Source organism: Apus apus, chromosome 4 (genome assembly GCF_020740795.1).
Source record: "Apus apus isolate bApuApu2 chromosome 4, bApuApu2.pri.cur, whole genome shotgun sequence".
Lineage (NCBI taxonomy): Eukaryota > Metazoa > Chordata > Aves > Apodiformes > Apodidae > Apus > Apus apus.
Genome location: NC_067285.1, coordinates 5,920,151 through 5,938,062, shown reverse-complemented (window position 1 = coordinate 5,938,062; position 17,912 = coordinate 5,920,151). Strand labels below are relative to the sequence as shown.

Genomic DNA, 17,912 nt, shown 5'->3' with positions numbered 1-17,912 from the left:
CCTCCCCTCGTCCCTCGTCCCTCCTCCGCCGCTTCCAGACACTTCCAGCCCCCCGCCTCCGCCCCCCCCCCAGCCCAGCGGCGGATAAAGCCGCCGGTCCGGCGGCCCCGCCCGGCACTGGACGCACGGCCCCGCAGCCCGCAGCCCGCACCGAGCCCGGCAGGCAGCGGCCCCGGCCCGCCATGAGCGCAGCCGCGCAGTCCCCGCCGCCGCCGCAGATGGACGGCAGCTCCGAGCCCCTTCCCCCCGGCTGGGAGATCAAGATCGACCCGCAGACGGGATGGCCCTTCTTCGTGGATCACAACAGCCGCACCACCACCTGGAGCGACCCGCGGCTGCGGGCGGCACCGCAGGTACGGCGGGAGGCAGCCCCAGCCCTCCCGCTCCCGCACCCGCTCCCGCACCCGGCCCGGTCCGCAGGGGCTGGGGGACCCGGCGGGGGGTCCGGGCACTCCCCTCCAGCCCACGGCCGTGCCGTGAGGGCAGGAGCTGCCTGTTTTTTTCCCTCTCTGACGCACTGCAGTCCCTTTTTCGTGCGTTAAATCTTTCGCTGTCTCGGCCCCGTCGTGTTTATGTCGAGTTGGCGGAGCCCGCGCGGCCCTGCCGGGGAGGACGCGGACCTGGACTTTCCAGCTGTGAGCAGCCCGGACAATGAATGCCCTTTAAAAAAAAATCATAAACCCAGTCCGGACTTTTTACCTGACCAGTTTTTTGGTTTGGTTGTTTGGTGGGGTTTTTCTTTTTTTTTTTTTTTTTTTCCTTTGGTTTGGTTGGTTGTTTTTTTTTTTGTCTGGTCACAAACTAACTCGGTGGCTGCCTGGTCTGGTTTTGTTCCTAAGCATGCTCAGAGAAAAGCCCTATCTTAGTCCAAATATGTCCATGGGAAGGAGAGGCGCGGGGGGGAAAGAGCGGCTGTGATTCCGTCGGGGCCCTCGGGAATGGCCCCTTCGGGTCGAATTCTCCCGGTTTGCGGGAACGTCCGCCCTTCTGCCCCGCGCCCCTGCTTTTGCAGCGCCATGCCCGTAGCCGGAGAGCCGAAGCAGAAGCCGTCTGGTTGGGAGCGCGGTTCCCCCCGGGGTTTTCGTGCCCGCTCCTCTGCCGGCAGCATCGCGGCGGCCGGGGCTGGGCCGGGCCTCCCGCACCCCTCCCGCACCCCTCCGCGGATGGCGGCCCCGCCACGTTACGCGGGCGCGCAGCTCCGAGGGTCTGGCCGGGGCGCGGGGAGAAAGCGGGGGCTGGAGGAGGGGTGCTGCTCCCAGCCGGGGCACCCCCGTCGGATCTAATTCAATCCGAAACGCGTCCCCCCTCCCCCCAAAAAATAAAATAATAACAGCAGGAGGAGATAGCGCCTTGTCTTGGAAACGTCTCCCTGGCGTACCTGGGGCAGCTCTCTCCCCTGGAGCCTGAGATAAAGCGCGAGGAGCAAGGCGCTCAATAAGTGTGATTATTTTAAGAACTTCCATGTTTCTTAAAATAGTAGTTGCCCGCTTTGTGAGTGCAGACCGCGGCGGGGAGGTCGGTGTGAGAGCGGCCTGGGGTTGAAAGGCAAGGGACTTACTTCTCTTATCAGAAATTAACCCCCTTTTCAGCTTTTTAAGTTCGTTTGATCTCTACATTAACAATGCTACTAATAATAGAAAGAGGTCTTACAAAAAGATGTGAATATTGAGAGGAAAAAGTGCTTTAACTCCTTTTTGGAGGCACCATCTTCCTGGTATAATGAGGCACTGGTTAACACTGGCTGCTATGGAAGTAAAAATAATAAATAGTGTGTTTTTTATGACCGTAAAACATACTCGAGAAGAAAGGTGCAGTGTTTACTCAAAGACATTTGTTACGGAAACACCACTTGAAACTAATGCATTTAACAGAAAAGTGACATTTATGCAGCTTTTGGTAATTGTGTGCAAACAGGGTTTGCAGTACTTGGATGGGTCAGGACTCTGCTTGAGTGGGTGCCTGAAACAAAACAAATTTCCACCCCTATCTGATGTGAAATCTGTGGTAATGAAAAGTGCCTCTTCTTCTGCCAACTTGGGAGGGTTATTACGGGTAGAAGAAGCTACACCTGCTTTTGAACAGCTTCCATGGGGATACAGTTTTTTCCAAGCAGGAAAAGCTGTTGCTGCTCACTATAAACAGGAATGTGTGTATGCTTTGGGATCATTCATTAAGAGTGAGAAATGCTTCTGGAGAGGAGTATGGAAAACGGCTGATTTCTGGGAGTTCCTGTCTAACGTTGTTCCAACAAAAAAAAGTTTATAGAATTAGAAGGCTGGAAATGATTAGGAGATAGAAGTTGCATGTAACTGGTCTCATACAGCCATTTGTCAGAGCCTTGAGTTAAGAATATCTGCTGGAATTAATGGGCAGCTTCTGAAATGGTTTGTTTGTTCAGTACCAGTGTCTTTTATAAGGACAGGTACTACTTAGGAAAAGGATCTTGGAATCAGAGCCAAGGAAAGTATTTCTCTTCCAAAGTAATATTTTCTTAGCTAAACAATGCCAAAGAAGACAGATTACCCACTGACATTGAATTTCAAATCCAGCAGTGATTTTTGAAGACATTTGAAGTTTTGTTGTTTTTTTTTAACCTAAACAGGTAGGAAGGACAAAATCACAGGTGTAGGCAGAGAGACAGACTAGATATGAACAAGTTTCTGATTTCCCTCATTCTCACGTTTAGCTCAAGATCTTGGGGGATTTAGAAGTGATTGCAAAAGCTGACTGCTTATGTCAGACTTCATGTACCTTTTCAAGGAAGTTTACACAAAGATCAAACTTGCAGTGACTTCATTGCTACCTGGCTTTGATTGCAATCAGTGAAACCAGCATTTTTTTAAATCACCTCTATGATGGTCTTTAAAGAACCCTTATACTATACCTAGGAGTATTCTCTCTCTGAATATTTGTTCTCTATCTGAAGAGACCCAGGCAACAAAATGATGTATGACATTGTAAGTGGACAGTAAAGGGAGCACAGGTCTAAAGCTAACTGAGCTTTTCTGGCCAGTGCAGCTGATAACAGTGTTAATAATGCCCAGATGGTTGGTCTTGGTCTTCTTCACTCTAGGCTTGACATCATTTTAGCTATGATAACTCACTAAACTGTACCATATATATAATCAGGTAAAATGAGAAATAGCTCTCCTAAAATGTTAACCCATGACAGAGCCATTTTAAAGCAATGGAACCAGACATTGCTTTTGCATTTAACTATGTATTTTAGATGGATTCATCAATTCAGGTGGCTCTCTGTTATTTTCTCATTCAGACTGGCCTTTCTTTACTCACACGGAGGATGGGTGTCCTTCTTCTGCATGTTTAGCTCTGTTACTTGTATGAAATCATAGCAGTACAAGGCTGGACTAGGGAGGCCTTCCTGAAAAGGAACCAGAAAATCTCTTAGTGAGAAATAAGCCATGACTTTGCAAATAACTGAGAAACATTTATTAACAAAACCTCTTGGTAGACTAATGATTTTCTTCCAAGTTTCTAATTAGTTCCTAGTAAGACATGAAAAAAATGAGGTATAATCAATATCATGAAGCAAGTATATGCATAGTTTTACTAAAAAAGTATTTACTAGCAATGTCACTCTTCTTCCTAGCTTTCCTTTGGCAGAATTACTGATTTCCTATACTTAACCTATTGTTGATATTTTCTGTATTACCTTATGCTATCACAGCTCAGCATACTTTCTTCAAGATGGTCTTGTAATGTTAAATTGTTTACTTGCTATTCCCCAAAGTGTTGATGAAAATAGATTACATTTAAAGAAGAAAACAGAAAAAAAGGTTTCTATGTTTATTTATGCCCCCTTCCCCCCAGTATGTTGTTTCCACATGCAGTAAACCCAAGGGGAAATACTGCAACTAAAAATAGACCAAAGGAATTGACTGTGCTGAGCTTCACTGAACTAATATTACAACGATCAATAACTCACTAATGCCTTTAGGTTTGAGATAAAAGCTGTACCAGCTGGCCACAAAGTCTGGGAGCAGACTTAAAAGTGATGCATTTGTTGGTTGCAATAATGACTACACAGGTCTGAACAAAGGGAGAAGAAGCCATCTTATCCTCTTCCTGGTGCCTTCGCTGGTATTTGGGAAACAACTAACTACACCTACATTCCCATCCTCACCCTTCATGACTGTTGCCTCTCTTTTCACTCTGCTTCCCCAAATAAGTCTTAAGTCACTCGATTCCCATCTCTTTAGCGGTGAACTTATTTTTGAGCACTGACTTCTTGTGTTTGAGTTGACTGAAAAATTCTTGGTAGACCAAATTAGAAAGTTCAGTACAGCCTCTCTAAAGCTCCACATCTTGCAGTGGTTCACATCAGTGGAAGGGAATGTAAGACTAGGTAACAATTTGGGTCTGTTTTTTACCTGCAGTTTTTTTTACATTACTTAGGCTGATGTGCATCCTGTCACAGGTTAATGCATTTGTTTCTGGATCAAAAAGGCAAAAAGGTCCTGGATATAAGGGTCTTAGTATGTAGGAATGTTAAAATTATCAGTAGGGGATTTTTGGAGGGATGTCTGCTGGTTTGTCCAGCTTCCCTGAAGCTGCTTTGTGTAGTTGTTTAAAGCCCCCCTTGAGAGAACATGGCAAGCAGAAACTTAATTTATGGAGATACCAGTTTATCTGAGGACAGGGTGTGGATCAAATTGGATGTAAGAGAAAGGAACACAAAGAAATTATGCTTGAAATAATGCAGCAGTGTCTGGGCAGTCATGCAAGAGGAAAAGCAAGGAAGGTCTTGCATGGTTGTGTGTAACCCCTGACACAGCATATCTCTTAATCTAAAGGAGAGAGGGAGAGTACTTGTGCCAGGTGGCAGCATTCTAACCTAGGAATCATATTTTAAAAACTTACACACAGGCAGGACTTTGCCATAACCACATGGCAAAAATAGAATTGTTCCCACTTGAACCATGATACAGCAGGTAACAACAATCCAGTTTGCTTTGGGGTATATAGACAGTATCACTTATGTAGGTAAGCTCTGTCTCTACCTTTTTATGTGGCAGCTATGCCCTTCGTGCCAAGTTAAATATAAATATAAAAGAGAAGAAATGGCTTGTTAACACAAATTACATTACTTAATTATAGACGAGAAATGCTGTATCTTCAAATATGTTGCAGAAGCTGTTGGTTTGATTCTTTTTCTTTCTCTTCCTTGGTTTTACAGACAGAAAAATGAGACATGGGTGGTGAAGCGACTTGTCTAACATTGCCCAGTAGGTCAGGTTGCTCAAAAGTATGTTTTTATGGTTGATGGCAAAGCCTTTTAACTCTTAAATAGAGTGCAGTGTAGCAAGTGTTTTTATAGTGTTGGAAAATTGCTGTGGAAGGAAGTGAAGTCAGAAAACTGAGGTAGACCCTGACTAGAACCTGTGAAATTCACAGGTGACTCTTCAGTTGTTAGCTGCTCTCCCTTCTACTGGGGCATTGTTTTGCTAATCCTTGAGGCTTGTACTTTCTTCCATGTTCCACATGTCTGGCTCACAGCTAATGGCAGGAGGGCAACAGGTTGACCACCTGCTACTTAGGTAAGCAGACAGTGACAGAAATAACTGAATAAAGTGTGTCATTCTCATAATCCTTGATGAGGGAATTCTGTTAGCATTCTAAAGGGCTTTTCTGTAACCCTGTCCATTAAAGCTGGCAGGATGGGTGGTGGTACCAGCTCTCCTAAGAGCGTGCTGCTCTTTGTGGCAGTCATTGCTTCTTTCTCTGAACGTGTTCAGTTTGGCCCTTTGGACATACTCTGTGCATGGACCAACTTCCAGTTGTTGGGCATAAAGGGCAAGGATCGTCATGTCTGCGCCACAGCATTTTAAGCTTAAGAGAGAATAATCTTGGTGGTAAAAAAGAACAGTTTTAGTTCCTGAAACGAGATTGGTCTGCAAGATAGCTCACATTTGCTCCAGTAAGGCTCTCTGTTCTGGAAAGTTTAGGATTAGGTTTCTCCTTCAATTTTTAATAGTGTTTATTTATTTCTAATGACATCATGGCGCCTCATCATTTAGAGCCATACGTTAATGTAATTCTTGTATAATACGACATGATAATTACAAGAGAGAACAAAAGGCTATTTGCCTACACATGTGTCTGTTAGGAAATCAAACTCAGCATCCAACAAGTAAAACATCAAAAGCAGCTTGGCGTATAAATGGGTTAGATGATGTGACCGACACAAAGTTCTACTGAGACAGCTCACACAACGAAGCTTATTCATGGTTTCCTTCAGTCATTAGCTAATGATACCTTGCTCAGATGCCTATGTGCTCAGTGCATATATTTAAGCACAAATTGTGACTAAAAGAGTGAGAATGTAAGAATCTTCAGTGGCTGAAGCAGGACAGTAGGGAGTTACAGGTCAGCGCTGAGAACAAATCACCCTCCACCTTCCCACTTGTGTAGTTCTCTGTGAAGTATTGATGAAAAGTACTTTATGGTAATGTTGTAGTGTTCATATGTTTAAACACAAAGCACCACGGAGAAACTTTTTAGTACTTCAGTGAAGTGACAAGAAATACTTGGATATGCTGATTTCTATCAGTAGCAAAACTAGTGTAGTAGTTTTGATTAGTCTAGTTACTGTAACAGAGAAGGAAAAAGAAAGTCTGGCCAAAAGTAAAACGCAAACAGGTGTGGAATCCAATTCTAAAGGTGAAAATTTTGCCTTTCCATGACATAAAAATGGTATTTATCTTTTCTATAAAAAATAGAATTGGTACATCATTCTCAGATTTGAATATTAGATACTGAATACTGGCTTTTTTGGTTATTCATGGCACTTTCTGACCAAAAATAAATTGCATATATTGTGCAAAGTAAACTTAGTTGTTGTATTTCAGTCACTCAGTTACATTGCTCTATTCTGTTGTGAAAGGACATGATCATACTATTCCCTTCTTCCTAAATATATAGGATCCAGACTTAAAATAATGGGAAGTGTGCTCTCAAGTCAGATTTTGTCAGATACTGGCATTTTCTGAGTCATTTGAGCAACCAGAATTCTTTTATTTGCATGATACTCCTTACAGCAGCAGCTTACACGTTCAGAACCATCCTGAACTCAGTAGACTTTCTGTTTGCATACAGAAAGAGATACTTCATCTCTTGATAATATCTGTACAATTTGTGTTCCTTTGCTAGATAATTTTTACAAAATAAGTACAATTTAAATATGTGCGTTGCTGCTCTGCAAGAGCTACAGAGGTGCTGCCTCTGTGTATAATACATACATGCTTTAGAGAACTGAATTTACTGTACTACAAATAATACCAGTATAGGTACAGAAAAAATGTACGAGTGTGATGGCAGCAAAACTTGCTTTTTAACTTCTTTTTCTATAGACTGTTTTAGTGTAAGAGGAATGAAAAACGTATTATGCAAGCAGTCTTAAAAGGGAGATTCCAAGTTTGAGACAACTATTCAAGGAATCTAGTGTGCATAGAGGGTATTTTGACAAATTTCACTCTATTGGTAGAGCCATCTGGATGCCTTCAGTGGCAAATTGCTAGCATCAGCAGTGACTGAATTTGCAGGTTTCCGTGTTTCTGCCTGGAATAACACTTGAGCAGTCACTGGGGCACATTAGGAGTTAGGCCATTATCCACTCTGGATAGAGAGTGCAGCTGTACTGGAAGTTCTCTTGCAAGGTTCTGTTGCTCTCTTGCTGTCACTTTTTTTCATTCCAGTGGCCCAGCATCAGAACTCCCTTAAAATCTCAGCAAGTTTGAGGATTTTAGCGTCACTCCTTCCCGTGCCCTTCCCATGGGAAGCCAAGAGTAGGATGTGGGGGTATGAAGTGTTTTTTTCCAGTTGCACAACTTGTGCTGGCTGCACCTTTATTTATCATGGTGATGGCCTCACAACAGAAACGCGTGTTCGTGTCCAGAGAGGTGGGAGCACTGTCATTCCCCGGGAGCAGATCTCCCAGCACGGCTTGGCTGTCCCACTCGCAGCTTGGTCAGAAGACAGCAGTGCTTTTTTCCTCCTTTGACTGGTGATGATGGGCTCCTCTACACTTGCTCAGCACCTCCTGAGATGATGGACTTGGTCTGAGTTTGCATTTTTGGGAATTCTGTCTCTTAATGTAAAATAAGCATGTGATCACAGCCGGGATTCCTGCAGTGCTGATCGTCAGTCTTGCTACTTATGGGAAAATTCACCTCTCTTCTGTTGCTTAGAATTACTCTCAATTTTATTGTCAAAGAACTTCTTGTTTCCTTGGATGAGGGAAGGCAAAGTTGACTTCAGTTTTTTAATGCAGAATTGTGAGTTGGGTTCCTGGCTTTATACTTAAACTGGGAAGGATGATGGACAAAGGTTTGTCCTTCATTTACTGGTCACATCTCTTTGTGCAGATTTGTATTAAATGGGAACTCTGTACTCTTTTAGATAGCATGTTTATTACTATAACAAGCATTAACTGTATTTGAAGGAAGGCAAATAAAACCAAAAAATGGCTATTTTTGGTCTTCTGACTGGCTGTCCCGTGAAGCAGGAATTAAAGTGTTCAGAAGGAATCCATGAACCTCTTCTCTGCAGCATAATGACAAGAGTTTTCTAGACCTCAATTCCATTCCTTGTCCCTGCCACAGTGTCCCCAGGCACACCTGAGCTTCTCCTGAAGTCTTCCAGAACCTGTTTGTCCAGGCTGGATACACAGGCTCCCTTGCACAAAACCAGAACTGCTTAGTCTGAAAGCCTGACCATGGGGGTATGGGGATCTCTAGGCACTCCCTGTTGTGCTAGATCCTCACTAAAATGGAGCCTGAACCACTTGGCAGTCATCTGCCCGACCCCAGGGGCTCTTCCGTCTCTGGGCATGATGCTGCAGTGTCATCCCTCAGCACAGGGTGTCAAAGCATGGAGATTCTGCATGTTCATGGACATAAAAAATGGTGGGGAGAAAGGGAACAGGAAGGGGGAAGGAATGTTGAAGTTATGGTTATACAAACCGGCCAACACAAGGAACTGTTTACAGAGTTAAATATTAATTAAGTGTTGAAGAGAACAGTGTGGATCAGGCAGAGCAGTTGTGATGAGAGCACCTTTCCTAAATACGATCACTTTGCCTCAGAGCTACAGACGGTGGGAAAAAAAGGGACGCTGCAGTTGTTCCTTTGCTGAGGACTGCTCCAGTGTGACTGCACTGTTCAGAGACACACACACACACACACAAAGAATCCTTTGTGGTTAGCAGACCTGACTACAGGAAAAAAGACCTTTAGCAAAGAGGGACCAACTTCAAATACCAACTTTTCCATGGGAGCAGCACAGGTTTTCTGAAGGTATAAGAATAAACGACAAATTATGAGAGTATAGTTCATTCTTAAAAAGGGGGTCAGTGTTTCCATTAAAAAAACCACAAAAGTATTTAGCTTGTCAAAAGTTTCACTGCAGATATAAATGGAATTGTTTGAAAAAGTGGTCCAGTCTGATTTTTCTTTGGAATTATTTGAAAAAGCAAACCAATCTGTTTTAAGTTCGGTTTTGGGGTGCTTCTTTTGTATTTCTTGCCAGGGTGTAAGTCGCAGGGTCAGATTTTTCGGGTGGCCAAGATGGTTAAAAACAAAGGCAGCCTGAAGGGTCTGAAGAGGAAGATAAGGTAGGGGAAGCCTGTGGTCAGAGTCCTACCAGAGGTTTAGTGGAGGATGGGGAAGTGGGACATTGTTGAATCCTGGGCAAGGATTTGTCAAGGTGAATTTCTCCAGGAGATTCAAGGTTTCATTCCCGAGGGGAGCAGTTAAAAACATGGCAGACCCCTAAAATGCCAAGAGAGAGAGAGGACCTGGCAGCTAGCCCCTTAGGGCAGATTTGTTGTACACCCAGGTGGAGCGGAGCAAGTGTGGCCGAAAGCCTCCTCATGTCAGGCCATGCTGGCCCACCTAGCACTGACCCTTCCCGCGGGGAGCCTGGCAAGGCTGGGAGTGAGTGAATCTCCTTTTTATAGCCGTGGGAGCCGTGCCTGTAGGTGGGGTGGCTGGCTGTGAACTCTAGGGTTACAGAGGCAGCCTGCTGCCTGCTCCCTGGGTCAGGGAGAGCGTGTGGAGCAGCTGGGGCGCGCGGGGCGCAGAATGCACGGAGTCAGCGCGGAGCGGCAAGGTGCTTCTTCCGACTGTCGAATCATCAGTTTCCCTGCCTGCTCGGCAGCCTGCTCGGCTCCGCTCGCCCGGCAGACATTTGGCTCTGACACGGCCCCGCATTGTTGCTAGCTGAGCACACCTCAGATTTATTTTCTGGCCCGGGCAGTTTGCTGGCGTAACTGCACGTCCCTGCGGATGCTGTGCGGGAGAGGCGGCTGCCGGGTGCAGGGTTGTGCTGCTGGAAGGTGAACTGGCAAGTTGCTGGTTGGCCCCCAGGGTCCTGAAGCCCCCAGACAGGCTGCGTTCAGCAGAGGAATGTGGTTTCCTGGTAGGGTGAATTTAAAATGACTCATCTGTCGGCAGTGGATCCCAGCGCAGACCTTGGCATGAGATCATCCTTGTTCTGCAACTGGAAAAGCCAACTTCAAACTATTTATCTGTGCGAACTTTCTAGGCCTGGCTCTCCTCTCTGCCTCCTTCAGGATTTTTCCTTTGTTTGTGGAGGGGTTGTTTTTTGAGTGAAAGGAAATCCAGCATCGGGGCTCTGACTTTGAACTTGTTCCTTTCAGTACTTGTTAGCTTTATTTACTAGTTTACCTAAATAATAATCTTTATTCTCTGCAGCTTCACTGCTTACAGGAATTCTCAGAAATTACTTTTTAAGGGCATACTGTCAAATAGGAAGAACACTCAAAATCTGGCTGATAAAGTAGTTAATTATTAATGAATTAATATATTAATGTGTACAGACGCGACATTAAATATTTTTGCAGCTTATACACCTCTTTAAAAATAGGGTTTCCAACACTTGCACCATATGTCCCCTTATTAAATTCTCCTCTTACTGAATAATGACATTACCCTCTGAATGACAGAGGTGCTTGTTATATGATCTGACTTAGAGATACATCTGGAACTTGGCCCTCGCGGGGCCTCAAAATAGAACGACCGATGCAGGAAGAACTTACTAGAGGACTTGTGAGGGCTCTTGGTACAAACCACTTCCACCCTTGCCAGGGCTTTTGACATTGTCCAGTGAGCATACTTGGGCAACACGAGAATTTATTTTACCTTGCTTTTTAGCATTTTCCTCTTTGTTACACTACCCTGCCTTCCCCTCTCCTCTCCTTCAGTATTTACTGAACTGGATCCTGCTGTAGCTGAAAGTGAGCTCATCCTGCAGTATGCAGCGTGAGTAACTCTTTAGAGAGCCAGTGGCAAGAACAGCACCAGCAAACATTGTGCTTCTGATGGGGTTAGGCCTCCTTGAAAGCTTCTTGTCAGCTGTAATCTGGATCATTGAGTGGTTTCTGAGAGGTGCGAAGGAAATGTCTCCAGTCCCACAGGCACTTGTTTGGAGGAGCTCTGTCTGAAGGGGGTGGGCTGGTGGCTCAATGCCAGTCATGTGTTCCAAGTTAGAAATCTGTTGTGATGAGGCAGGTATTTTAGAGGCTAAGTTGGTATTTATGAGAACGGGGGGTGAAATGCTCATACATAAGCAGATTCTTTTAGCTTACTCTCTTCTCTTGCCTGTGGATCTGGAGGGTTAGCAGCTGCTGTTAGCTGCCCTGCACGGACCCAAGAGGGTCTGAACTTCTCATACGCAGCCGATACTGCTTTTAGGACAGACCTTTAGGGCAGCTTTTTCTCTCCAGGTGTATCGAGCCAAGCTACCAGCCAAGTGCTATCTGATGTTTTTAACTTCCAGGAAGGCCAGTCGTCAGCAAACGGTCCATCTCGTGACAGCCCCAAGCAGCCACCAACAAGAGAAGGAAATGTGGTATACCCAAAGCTCCGGGCTGGCTACATCCCTATTCCTGTCATCCACGAGGGCATCGATGGCAGACAGCAGCACCCGTGCTTTTCTGCTCCTCCGCCTGGCGTGCAGCGATACAAGACAGAAGCTGTGCCTACCACCGTGCAGGTGCAGCCACCTCTCAGGGGGGCCTATGCCGGCCCCGAGTCCCCTCCAAGGGGACCTACAGAGGCTTCTCAGACAGATAAACAATGTGGACAGACAACGGCAGCTGCAGCAGCCCCAGCGCCGGCCGCACACGGACCCGAGGTAACTCGTCAGGAGTGCTGGGGTGTGTTTGCCTTGGTCTTTGCAGCGTTTATGACCTGACTGTCACGCGGGTAGCTAGCTTAGCCTTCAGAAAGCCAAACTTGCCACAGGATTACATTTTCCCAATACTTGCAGGGTATTAAAATAGGCAAAAGTGCGCAGTCATGGCAGCATAAATATGTAAAGTTTTTCTAGTGTTGCCTGCTTTCACTCTGGAATGGTTCTGTGGGAATTAATGCATGTAAATAGCTTCTTCAAAAAGGTCCTGCAGCAGGGGAGGATTGCCTCAGGGGTCATACCGGTTCCTCCACAAGCAGAGGATACAGCCAGGTCTCTTGTGTTCTGCACCATGAGTCAGAAAGTAAAGAGAACAAAGTGGAAGAGAAAAAAGAATAAAGTGGCCAGATAGCTAACAAGCCAGGCCATTTTACAAGTTATACTGCTCTGATCTTGCTTTACAGTTTAATACTTCAGTTGTACAAAGTGTGGAGATTTACATACATACAGCTTTAAAAATGAGCTGTAAAGTATTTTGATAATTCAGAGGCATGTTAAAATGCTTTCAAACTATGAAGTTATTTTTTTTTAAGTCACCTTGCTTGCTTTACCTTTCAGAAGGTAGGATTTTGGTTTGTTGTCTCTAGAGAATTAGCAGAATTGGTATTCTTGTAAGACATGGAACTATCAACCTCATTTTTATTCAAAGCAAGAGGAGCTGGAAATTCAGCCTTCACCAAACTGAAAATATATCATCAGGTCTGTAATTCAGCAGTGGTGGCTTTTTCTCTGAAACCTGCTTGGAGTCTGAGCAACATAATTTAAATTCTGCTAGCAGGTTTCTCAGCTGACTCAACTGACAATGCCTTGTCCATGCAGTACCAGGACAAGAGGCTCAGCTTTTCCTTCTCCCAACACTGTGCATGCAGAGTGGCTTCAGGAACATGTCTTCTGTGCCTTTTACTGAGGTCCTCTGAGATAACTCCTGAGGACCTCACCATTTGCTGGTACAAACGTAGGTGGTGCAGTGTGGGTCAACTGTCCAGAGCCTGTGCCTTTAAACCTTGTGCTGACAAGGCCACTGTAGTGGCAGTGACCATTGTACAAACCAGAATTTACTTATTTATTTAAGGTTGCTGTTTCATGGGCAATTGAACTGAAAAGTTCACCAGCACCAAAAGAGGGGTCTTGTTCCCTTTCTCCTGCCTTGCCTGCCCTTCTCTTGCCTCTGGCTGTGTTGTCCTGCTCCAGTCTGACCTGGCCTTTCATGAGCTGTGCAACAAACCAGTCAGGAAAGAAATCTTTTGCCCTCTTACTTTATGAGTGAAGCTGGTCAGAGAATAGCCTGACAACTGCTGGAGCTGGTGCCAAGTAGGTGAGGTGATGGATTGCCATAGCAGGAGGAGGGAGGAAGCTAAGAGCAAATGAGCTGCCTTTCCCCAAACTGCAGCCTCACGACCTGGAACATGGAGGGAACAGATTCTGCAGCGAGCTTAGTGCTTGCTCCTGCTGACAGCATTTCTAAGCTAGTGCAGCTCTCACTGCTGGTGCCAAGGGGCTGTGGAGTTGGAAGGTCCTAGGGGGGGAAATGAGGGCATTGGCCATATACGCATTGCCGTAGCCCACTGGCAAATTATATTATTTAAAATAAACTGCGAACAAGTAAAATCTATTAGTGTGACCAGGATCAGAAGTCTTAAATGTTTTGTGCCTCTGTAAGGAGTTTGTTTTTCTCTCCAGTATATAATTTGTTTGCTTAACTTCAGTTTGCCTCAAATTTAACAGGTTTAGACAGGAACAGCCATGCAAAAGCAGCAAACATTCTGACTTGAGCATCCACTCCCTGTTCATTTGAGGGTTGGGAATGCTGTAGCTCAGGTTTCTACTTGCTATAATGATGTTCCCTCACAACTTCTGTGGTTTGTCTAGTGAAGCCCTTGGCCAAAAAAAAAAAGGAAGTGGATCCTTTGTGGGCCAGAAACCCAATTTTAGTTTCTATGACTGTGTCCTTCTTTTCTGTTTGGAAATGAAAAGTACTGTGAGCACAAAACAGTTAAAATTTAACAGTGGATTTTGTTTTCGTGGCAGCCTCAATCTCCTGGAGCTTCTGATCCTGCAACGGTTTCCCCTCAAACCTCTGGCAGACCCAACGCAGGAAGCCATCAGCTTCCTCGGGGTTATATTCCAATTCCTGTGATCCACGAAAACATCCAGCGGCAGCCGACACAAGCCTACCATCAGGCACAGAAGACACACTACCCTGCCCAGCAGGGGGAATACCAAGCCCACCAACCCGTGTTTCACAAAATTCAGCCGGAGGAGAGGGAGCCTAAGACAGCGCGAGCGCAGTCGCCGTTCAGGGTGTCTCAGAGAGGCTCATCGAGCCGTGAGAGTTCCCCGGCCAGAGTAACCACCCAGATCCAGTCCCCAGCTCCCATCCGAGTGCAGACAGTTGTAGACAGACCCCAGGTACGTAGAATGGGGATGGGAATGGCCTGGCAGGTATTTTGTTCAGCGTAGGTAGAGCTGAAAAACTGGGTCCTACTGACAGCTACAGGCAAGCACATAAAGCAGTCTCCATTTCTGGATTTAAACAAACTGGGAGATACTGAGATAACACACCAGCCACAAGCTGCCTCTGACCTATCAGGGTTGTGGAGTCTTTGGATCACTGAAAATATGATTTAACACACAATTTGATTTTCCCCTTGTCACAGTATGATTTGGTGTAATTACACTGAGGTCACTGACATTGCATTATGTTGGTGTCATCTATGTAAATACACTTCACTGATGTCTCAGAACCATTTAGGGATAGCATCAGATGCACAGAGTAATTTTAGTTATGAAGAAAAATGATCAGCAAAATCTAGGCTTAGCTTTTTATCTTCCTACATGAAGCATGCTCTTGCTTACAGAATATGTTGCTCGCTGAGCATATTTTCCATGTTAAAATTCTTAGTAAAACTACAGTTCAAGACTACTGGGAATTCTGAGTGTGTGGAGGGGGGGGTTGTCTGAAAACAAGCCTGGACTTCCTCTCGGGATAGATTTCACATTGCAAATGACAGAGGCAGAATTAGGTTAATATTTTTGAAAACCCAGGTGTTAGGACAAAACAATGAGGACTTCAGATTTAATGACATATTCTAGGTTATAATGCTAATTTATTTTTAAGGGTGAGAATTTGAGCTCCAAGAAATAGATTGTCAGTTCAGGCTGTTACTTATTTGGCTTAAATATAGACATAGGTATTTTAATTCAGCCATCTGAATCCATGAGAGCTGGATCTAGTACCTTTCCAAAATCACTGTTTATGTGCATAAATAACTGATGGGGGTGGCAGGGGAAGAAAAATACAGATCTCACAAATTCCAGTTTTCTGCTAAGATTTCAAAATGAATCTCAAATTAAAGAGAATTCTGATTTGATGACTGTTAGATCTGCAGTAATCCTGGGATTGTCTCTAATTGCTGTATTGTAATAAGGTTGACATAGTAGAATCATGGAATCATAGAATGGTTTGGATTGAAGGGACCTTAAAGATCATCTAGATCCAACCCCCCTGCATGGGCGGGAACACCTCCCACTAGATCATGTAAACAAAATCAGTGTCCTGAAAACAGGAATGGGATGAGAATAGCCCAAGCGGTGATTAAAACTCAGCAAAGTAGTTAGCTTTCCAAGAAATGCCAGCTCTCAGTGACACACTGAGGATGGAATCTTGATTGTGCTGCAGTCAGCTGCAACAAATCTTACTGACTTGAGTTTGCTCTGAGGTCCTCTCTTAGAAAACTGCTCATAAGGCTGATTTCAGTGAGCACGGGCAGAATTTGGTGGGTTAAGTTTAATGTCTTTGAGAGTTTATTTGTGCTTGTAATCTGCAATAGCTTGAAAACAATAACTGAACTCTTCAGCACAGTGCTTTTTTATTTTAAAACAGTAAAATTCAGCAATGCACAGGAAAGATTAATAATCTGGCATGTTCAAAAGTTGCCCTTCTAGAAGTACAGAAAAGTGAATGTTGGGTTACTTGTTCTGTAGAAGGAGAATAAGGAGCATTGTTCACTGTATCTCAAGACAAACTTGCCTTGCTCACCAGGTTTCTCAGCAGCAAGTTCCACCTCAAGAGCCACCAAGACCACCCCCACCACCTGAAATCAAACCTGAAAGCAAGGCAGTGCCACCACCTGAAAATGAGGTGCCATCGTCATATATCCCAATTCAGGTCACCCACCAAGAACCAGATCCTAAAGTACCACCCCAGAAGCCTCCAGCCATGGCAGAGAAAGCTGATAAAAAGGTTCCCTGCCCAGCTAAGGTTGTTCCCCCACAAGAAAGGCCTCCTCCTGAAGAAGCAGCGCCACCAAAGACAACGGAAACAGGAGAACCTCAAAAGCATCCTGGTGTTTTGAAAGTGGAAGCAATTCTGGAGAAGGTACAAATGCTTGAGCAGGCAGTCGACTCCTTTCAAGGCAAGAAAACTGACAAAAAATACTTGATGATTGAAGAGTATTTGACCAAAGAGTTACTAGCCCTAGACTCAGTGGACCCTGAGGGTCGTGCAGATGTGCGCCAGGCCAGGAGAGATGGTGTAAGGAAGGTCCAGAACATTTTGGAAAGACTTGAACAGAAAGCAGAAGATGTCCCAGAACCAGTTCAAGTTGATGGACTTCAGCCAAATTTGCCAGAGCCTAAGCCACCACAGGAAATCATGGAGATTGAACCTGTGGTAGTCAAGAGCAAGGGAGATACCAGTAATAAAGATGCTAAAGAGGAAACCAAAATGGAACGACATCAGCCTGAGACTAAGGAAGAAGTGTTTACCAATCTCACCACCACGACAAACACATCTAATAATCCAACTGAACCATAGCCCCGTGCTGAAATTAAAATCTCTCAGACTGTATAACTTGAAGTGTGTTAAATGAATTTTGCATGCATTTCCAGAGCTCTTTTCAAATGGTTTTTAATCAACATAGCAGCTTGGGACACAGTAAACGCTTTGGTGGGGAAGGAGGGAGTTAGAAAGAAAGTAATGCATTTATCCTTTATTCTTACTCTATGTAAAAGACATGTTTCAAAAACCCTGTAAATGAATCACTTTTAGATCAACTGAATGAAAAAAAAAAAAAAGAAAAAGCCAAACCAACTACTTCAGGGTTAATATTGATGCGTGTTGTTTAGGGTGTATTCTTTTGCAGGTGATTTTTGTAAAATCAGTGGCCTGCATTGTCAGAATACCAATCCTTCTGTAAGTGTAGCCACTCTTAACAGTAATGTTTTTATTTTTAATGTTCACAGTTGGGCACTTTAAGTAATGATGGATAGAACGTGTGTAAGAAACTGTAGGGATATTTATATGTGTGCAGGACTTTGATGCTATATTTTAAGAGGGAAATAAAATAATATAGAAGCCTAATTTAGTGTTGTGATTTTATAAGCTGGAAATGCAAGGGCAGTAATTGGTTTTAAATAAACTCTTCTGAACATGGAGATTTCCTTTAGTACACCACTGTAGTTGGAAGTCTGACAGCTGCTCTCTCATCAAGACGAGTATGTGCCTTTCTCCATTCGCTTGCTTCCTTTTAATGAGTTGCTGTATCCCCTATGTGGATTGAGGAAATAATTTGGCTTAGTGTTTCCTTTTTATTTTCTTGCTTTTGTCTCCCTCTGCTCTGGGAGTCACCATTTAATAGAAATGCTTATAACATTAAGAAAACCATACCTAAGTGCTGCTG

At 44.5% G+C, this 17,912-nt stretch overlaps 2 protein-coding genes across 5 annotated transcripts in view; one reads left to right on the top strand and one right to left on the bottom strand.

Moving 5' to 3' along the window:
- The first annotated feature begins 99 nt into the window (after nucleotides 1-99).
- Nucleotides 100-17,593, top strand: BAG3 (BAG cochaperone 3). Its single transcript, XM_051620122.1, has 4 exons — nucleotides 100-353; nucleotides 11,818-12,174; nucleotides 14,260-14,640; nucleotides 16,274-17,593. Exons 1-4 carry the CDS (start codon nucleotides 183-185, stop codon nucleotides 17,045-17,047), a joined length of 1,683 nt encoding a protein of 560 aa, XP_051476082.1. The 5' UTR covers nucleotides 100-182; the 3' UTR covers nucleotides 17,048-17,593.
- LOC127384982 (uncharacterized) overlaps nucleotides 1,804-17,912 on the bottom strand; it is a 37,598-nt gene continuing 21,489 nt past the window's right edge. For 3 of the 4 annotated variants that reach the window (XR_007889551.1, XR_007889550.1, XR_007889552.1), the window contains one exon: nucleotides 1,804-3,382. The gene's annotated coding sequence lies outside the window, so the exon portion shown is untranslated. The remainder of the gene's footprint in view (nucleotides 3,383-17,912) is intronic. The other variant, XM_051620138.1, reaches the window with a different exon arrangement.